The sequence below is a fragment of the Siphateles boraxobius genome, unplaced genomic scaffold (genome assembly GCF_051911475.1).
Source record: "Siphateles boraxobius isolate OS27281-9 unplaced genomic scaffold, OSU_SipBor_1 6, whole genome shotgun sequence".
NCBI lineage: Eukaryota > Metazoa > Chordata > Actinopteri > Cypriniformes > Leuciscidae > Siphateles > Siphateles boraxobius.
In genome coordinates, this window is record NW_027509186.1 from 29,467,683 (window position 1) to 29,475,583 (window position 7,901).

Below are 7,901 nucleotides of genomic sequence, written 5' to 3' on the forward strand. Positions count from 1 at the left end.
TTTCCACAGATAATAAATGTTTTAATATTTAGACCACTTCTATCATTGATTGCTATCAGGATGTGAAGAGTTTCAACCAATATAACGAAAAGTGTTTATGAAAAACACTGCCGACCCTACCTTTCTAAAGGCTTAATAAAAAATACCCACACACATTATGATATTCTTTAATTAAATCTGTTGTCACATGCATCCCAAATGATGAAATAATCACTGCCTTAAGAAACATGTTCACTGACGACACATGAGTGTCTGTAAACAAAACAAGGTCAAGCCCATCTACAGCTCTATAAAAACAGCACAAAGAAAGGAGAGATCGAAGGTTAGGTGCAACTTCCACCTTCTGTTTTTTCATGGCTTATTTTTGCTATCATTATGAACTTAACAGTAAACAACTTGAACAGTACGTTCAGTTTGAAAGCAATAAATGAGAAGCCTTTGATTGTGAATGTAGTGGTGGGGATTCTTCTCTATGTGAACGGCTTGATGATTTTCACCTTTCTGAAGAAGGAGACCTTCAGGGACGCACGCTATATTCTGTTTGCTCAGACTCTTTTTGCTGACACTGCTTTTATGGTGTTGACTGATTTAACCCTTATGGGGATGTTTTACCAGTACCCTGTGCACATAATTCCTTGCTGTATGATCTGCACAATTATGTATTTTCTTACTGTTTGTACACCCATGACTCTTGTAGCCATGTGTTTGGAGCGCTATGTGGCGATATGTTTGCCTTTAAGACATGTCAGCCTCTCCACCCCCAAAAACACCTTCATTGGGCTTCTCATCATATGGGGTGTCAGTTTTATTCTCCCACTGTTTATTCTCATTGTCTCTTTTGCTTATCTTTCACCTGGTGCCAGGTTCTCGTATGTTGTGTGTAGTGTGGAGATCATGTTACAAGTAACATGGCTGGCGGACATGAGGGCAGCGACGCAACAGCTCTTTTTCATTATAATGTTGTGTATTATTGTCTCCACCTACATCAAGATTATGATCGCGGCCAGGTCTGCGTCCTCTGAGAACAAGAAATCATCAAATAAGGGTCTAAAAACTGTTCTTCTCCATGGCATTCAGCTGCTTCTGTGTATGGCGCATCTTATAATGCCTTATATAGAAATGCCTTTATGGAACGTAGATGTCATGATATTTATTAATGTAAGGTACTCAAATTTCATTTTATTTTTGATCTTGCCCCGAGGTCTGAGTCCGTTTATTTATGGATTACGAGACAAAAAGTTTAATAATGCTCTTAGATATTATGTCTTTTGTGGTATTTGTTTGGTTAGTAATCAGCGCAAAATAATAGATGGTAAAACTGTTAGAGGTGTATGAAGCATTTCTTTACACAATTAAACCTCACACAATATAGTTTTCACGTGTCAGTGTTTGTGTGTGCTTTCAGTTTATATTTTGATTGGTTTCTGTTCTCCTTTGTTCTTTTCCCGCCACTCCTTCGCTTCCAGTGTTTATCCGATCTCTGACTTATTTTGTGTGTGTGTGTGCATGTGTGTGTGCGTGCGTGCGTGCGTGTTTGTGTGTGTGTGTGTGTTTGGCGCTACCTGTTCTGCCGTCCTGTGTTTAATTACAATTAAACCTTCGTTTTGGGAATATATCCTTGTCTCCATCTGCCTTGCTGCAACCCACCGTGACAATAGTGTACAGGTCCTTCTCAAAAAATTAGCATATTGTGATAAAGTTAATTATTTTCCATAATGGAATGATAACAATTAAACTTTCATATATTTTAGAATCATTGCACACCAACTGAAATATTTCAGGTCTTTTATTGTTTTAATACTGATTATTTTGGAATAAAAACAAAAATTCCTCAAAAAAATTGCATATTTCATCCGACCAATAAAATAAGTGTTTTTAATACAAAAAAAGTCAACCTTCAAATAATTATGTTCAGTTATGCACTCAATACTTGGTTGGGAAACCTTTTGCAGAAATGACTGCTTCAATGCGGCGTGGCATGGAGGCAATCAGCTTGTGGCACTGCTGAGGTGTTATGGAGGCCCAGGATGCTTCGATAGCGGCCTTAAGCTCATCCAGAGTGTTGTGTCTTGCGTCTCTCAACTTTCTCTTCACAATATCCCACAGATTCTCTATGGGGTTCAGGTCAGGAGAGTTGGCAGGCCAACTGAAGACAGTAATACCATGGTCAGTAAACCATTTACCATTGGTTTTGGCACTGTGAGCAGGTGCCAGGTCGTCCTGAAAAATGAAATCTCCATAAAGCTTTTCAGCAGATGGAAGCATGAAGTGCTCCAAAATCTCCTGATAGCTAGCTGCATTGACCCTGCCCTTGATAAAACACAGTGGACCAACACCAGCAGCTGACATGGCACCCCAGACCATCACTGACTGTGGGCACTTGACACGGGACTTCAGGCATTTTGGCATTTCCTTCTCCCCAGTCTTCCTCCAGACTCTGGCACCTTGATTTCCGAATGACATGCAAAATTTGCTTTCATCCGAAAAAAGTACTTTGGACCACTGAGCAACAGTCCAGTGCTGCTTCTCTGTAGCCCAGGTCAGGCGCTTCTGCCACTGTTTCTGGTTCAAAAGTGGCTTGACCTGGGGAATGCGGCACCTGTAGCCCATTTCCTGCACACGCCTGTGCACGGTGGCTCTGGATGTTTCTACTCCAGACTCAGTCCACTGCTTCCGCAGGTCCCCCAAGGTCTGGAATCGGTCCTTCTCCACAATCTTCCTCAGGGTCCGTTTTTTGCCACACTTTTTCCTTCCCACAGACTTCCCACTGAGGTGCCTTGATAGAGCACTCTGAGAACAGCCTATTTGTTCAGAAATTTCTTTCTGTGTCTTACCCTCTTGCTTGAGGGCGTCAATGATGGCCTTCTGGACAGCAGTCAGGTCGGCAGTCTTACCCATGATTGGGGTTTTGAGTAATGAAACAGGCTGGGAGTTTTTAAAAGCCTCAGGAATCTTTTGCAGGTGTTTAGAGTTAATTAGTTGATTCAGATGATTAGGTTAATAGCTCGTTTAGAGACCCTTTTCATGATATGCTAATTTTTTGAGATAGGAATTTTGGGTTTTCATGAGCTGTATGCCAAAATCATCAGTATTAAAACAATAAAAGACCTGAAATATTTCAGTTGGTGTGCAATGAATCTAAAATATATGAAAGTTTAATTTTTATCATTACATTATGGAAAATAATTAACTTTTTTGAGAAGGACCTGTATTGTTTAATTCAAATAAATGTTTAGCATGCACCAATGTTTAGCATTCACAATCATTTAAAATAACTTATTTATAAATATATTTTGGCTGGCAGTGGGTATGCTATTTATGTAAAAATATATTTGATGTTTATTAAATACACGTATTTAAAAACATCTTATGTATAAACATGATTATATAATTTAATGTTTAAATATTTAACTTTGTAATATTTCATAATATAACTTTAAATAAACCTGTCAAATGTAATTGACAAATACAAAATTGATGTCCAGCCTAGGAAAGTTAACATTTTCACTCTTTATTCAAACTTTATTATTAAAAATTTGTCAATTTTGTAAGCATATTGCATAGTTGTACTTGGAATCAATTGTTTTGTTCGTGATTACTCGAGTTATTTATTAACGTTGTCTCTGTTCAGAATGAGCTGCTATTATAAAGAAAAAGATATACAATATAAGACAAATTGTATATATACAATTTGTCTTATATTGTATATCTTTTTCATATTTTATATACTTGATAAAAAGATATAGGCCTGTATATATATCATATATATATATATATATATATATATATATATATATATATGTATGTATATATATATATATAGCCTATATATATTTTTTTTTAATCTTGTTCTACCACAAGGCTTTAAAATTATAAAATACATAGCCTTTCCAAATTCCTGTTCATATTGAATATGATCTTAGATATGCACATTTAATGTGTGCATTATGGGAAATAATTAGTAGGTTAATGCAAGACTACACTGTTTTTCTGTATAAAAAGTCTTTGCTTATAGTAAAGTACAATTCCATTTCTTGCAGGGGTTTTTCATATGGGTTTTTCTGAGGCTTGATGCTTTTGCATCTGATGTCTGATGATGTATTAAATTGTTTATAAAGTCTTAACCTCTCACAAACTCATCATATCTCTTTTCTGCTTCCCTGTCCCTGCTTCGCATAAAAAATAAAAAAAATTCTGATGTCTATCTAAAGAAGCCAATAATGAGTAAAAATAAGATTATTTGTATTATTTACAAACTTTAGGTTCGTCATGTTTTCATAGCCTGCCTCCATGGCCTACCTCAATACCGTGCCAACACTGGACTTCGGTGTGCTCAGATGTGTGCAGTGCACACTGCAGTTGCTAGGAAACAGGAATATATATCAATTGGAACACAATATTAACACAACTGATAACACTATATATATATATATATATATATATATATATATATATATATATATATATATATACACACACCATGGTCTGGGTGAATACTCGATTCTGATTGTCTGCAGGGTGTCCGTTAAAAAGTGATAGAGGACACCTGTCTGTCTGAGTGTGTTAATTAGGTAGGTCATTGTTTGCCCGTTAAGACAAAAGTCTGGCCTCAGGTCACATCTCCTATCCAGGTACAACCTGAGGACAGGCACTGATTGGTTCAGCAGGGAATATGGAGCTCGAGTGCCAGACTGAAAGAGTAAATATACTAAAATGGTCAATAATGGTATTTATGTAAACATCCAGCTGCAAATTAAACACAACAATTTGTTCTCCCAATTATCATAAGTAACAATGGAAACTGAATTGATCAATTTTTGTTTCTTAGAGGAGTAGGAAAGTACATCATCTTCAGTTATTTAGTTAATTGCTAAATGTGTATTGTATAATATCTTCTTACCGATAGGTGGCATCTGCGAGCTAACAAAGCACGCCTTTGAGCTGTTGCTGTTCCAGAAAAAAAGCCGTTTTCTTCTCCTCAGGAAAATAAGTTTCATCAGAACGAAAACTAACAGGATGGAGTACAATTTACAACAGGTTTACCTTAGGAGTCAGCTGAAGGACACTGACTGAAAACCCCGCGAAAACAATGTTTAAATAACAGGTTTTTGTTGACAGTTTATTTTATTTTATTTTTATATACCGTTATATTTATATTTTTTTATCAAAAAAAATGTTGTGTAGTGTTTTGTTCTCTTTTTAAATATAAATATAAAAAGTAAATAAATATGACAAGCAGGTGTTTTTTTTTGTTTTGTTTTTTAATCAAATAATGCAATAAACGTGAAAAATGAACAGTTACATACAATTCATCCAAGTAAAAAAGGTAATATTACAGATGGGTAGGTAGTGTTAATGACGAAATTGTCCGTGCTCTCTGGCGCATGATAATTATGTCAGCGTCCGAATTCGCTCACTCATTTTCGTTCACTCTTTGCTGATGTAGTGCACTCAACTGCCATTCACTATATGGGGATTAGTGAATGATTGAACGAGTGAGCGGTTTCGGACACAGCTCTAGTAAAGTAGTTCTGGTGAAACTGCCTGTTTACCATTCGAAATTAATAAATAAATGCGCTGCCTACAACAGCTGTGAGTAAACATAGCAACATGCAGTCAAAGTATGCGTTAAGAATTTGCTTTATCAAAACAAACATCTAACGTCAGTTAGATATTACATAGCCTACTAATACAAAAATGAGCGACTTCGTTATTTCTTTTAACATTTATGGAGAATATGACAACTTTGACGACTGGGATGCTGCTGAAGAAAGAAAAAATGTAAATAAAACCCCGTGTACGAAAGTCTGTCCTAGAAACCAAAGTTGTTTGCCACACGGACGGATTATAGTGGTTCACACAGGAAGACTGTCTTGGGGAATGTTCACCTCTTCACGCTCATTTATGTTTGTTTAATGCGTTTATGCCTTGATGTAAGTACATTTGCATATGTATGTTTATTGTATGTATGTGTTTGATGTCCCGCGATCGTTCTACGGTTGTTATCGGCGCGTTTGGAGCGCCGTAGCGGCCGTAATTTGCCGCGAGATACATCCGCTAATCAGTATTAGCATCGGCAGTATTCTCAACTGTGTAACCAATGTGTTTTATATTAGTAACATACCATGGTACAGTGTATTATGTTTATCGTATTTGTTTATTACCATGCCAGTGTGTAAATGATTCTCAGAATACAATTTTAATTATATTTCTTTATTGTTCCTTTAGACCATTAATACAGACATCATTGGCAAAGAATAACTTGTTCAGATGACCATCCAAAGACTGTTCAATAAATACATCTTTGCGAAGAATCTATTCTCCGACCCCTGATTCTCTGACCGGAATCCCGTCCATATTTGGCCGCCTCAATCAGCGTATTATAAAGTTGTAGCACACTTTGTTACAAAAGTGGTCCTTCGAGCTGGATTGAGTGCAAACCGAACCAATATGGACAAAGCAGAAAGTGACCTATCTGAGGCAACGTCCAGACCTTGACGCAAGATTAATCTGCCTACACATCTGGATGATTATGATGTTGGATACCACCCTGCTGGGGACCTTCCTCCAAAGGCTTCCTCTCACTGTCCTAGTCAGCCCCGAAGCAGCTCGAGGAAAACGTCTCGCAGTGGTGTCAGCGCTCAATCCAAGACCAGTAGTTGTTCCATTACGTCCGCGGGCGTTTACGTCCCACCAGAGCTCTCTAGCGTCCAAACGGCTATGTTGGAGGAAAAGATCAAACAGAGACAGTATGACAGTCTAAAGCAGCAAGTAGTAGAGGACTCGCTGATTGATCTGGAATACCAAAGACTGCAGGTACAAGCAAAAGAAGCCCAGCGCATGCAAGAGGAAGCGCTAGCCGCAAAGGAGGCTCTGTTGAAACAACTAGAACGACAGCGCAAGCTTCAAGAAGCGGAGACTGAACTCGAAGTAGCTAAGCTTGTATCCTCTATGCTCTCTGTAGACTCTAGATCGACCACTCCAGTCCCTACAGACTCTGGTTCTCCAAATGTTCAACAGCTTGCATCAGAGCGTAGCCAGGCTTGTTCACCACAGCTTATGTCTTTCGAACCTCAGCAGCTCCCCTTCCAGTCACCCGCTGTGACGTCGACGCTGCTGCCCTGTCTTACAGCACTGCCTGATCCTGAGGTCTCTGCAGCGAAACCTAGACCGCCACATTGGGCCTCACCTGCTCCGCACTCATCGGATGCACCCATGCCCGCTGCACGTGACCCAGGGTCACAAGCATTCTCATTGCCAGTCCCTGATATTGCACCATTGGCTTCTACTGCCGTGCCAGTACACTGTGTGTCATTACCGTCGAATGTGGCCCCTCAATCTTCAGGAGTGTTCACCATCCCAAAGTCCACTGCGTACCCCATGAGTAGCGGCATGCAGCGTGTGACACAGCAGCCTGATACTGCCACATTACCTACCCATCGCTACAGGCTACAACAGACAGCGACAGCGCCGGTGACAACACTTCCAGGTCCATCGCAGCTCCCGGTCTTCAGCCACCAAGCATCGGCGACGGCACCACAGACTCCTGGTTATGTCAAAGCATCTGTGCCTCTCCCCCCTACTGCCTACTCACCTCAACCGAGTCCAGAGCTTCTGATCGCATCAGCCTATGGCATTCCACGACCCACGTTACCCGTTTTCGAGAGTGGTGCTGAGAGTGACTTTGCTTTGTTTAAGTTAGCATTGGACAATTTGTTGAGTAATCACCATCATATCAGTGAACAGTATAAATACCATGTTCTCTTAAGTCATTTGGAACTTCCTAGTGCACATCAGCTAGCTAAATCCTTCATGTATCATCCACAGCCTTACACTGCTGCTCTGCAGGCACTTCAAGACAAGTATGGACAACCAAGACAGCTTGTTCAGTCTGAGTTGGG

The 7,901-nt window shown here is 39.3% G+C and overlaps 1 protein-coding gene across 1 annotated transcript; it reads left to right on the forward strand.

The window, feature by feature from the left end:
• Nucleotides 1-375: 375 nt before the first annotated feature.
• On the forward strand, nt 376-1,335 carry LOC143715656 (odorant receptor 131-2-like). Its single transcript, XM_077207430.1, has one exon. The coding sequence runs from the start codon at nt 376-378 to the stop codon at nt 1,333-1,335; it is 960 nt and encodes a 319-aa protein (XP_077063545.1).
• The last annotated feature ends 6,566 nt before the right edge of the window (nt 1,336-7,901 follow it).

Excerpts from the sequence above, each read along its gene's own strand:
- LOC143715656 (XM_077207430.1), top strand. The coding sequence starts at position 376 with ATGAACTTAACAGTAAACAACTTGAACAGTACGTTCAGTTTGAAAGCA.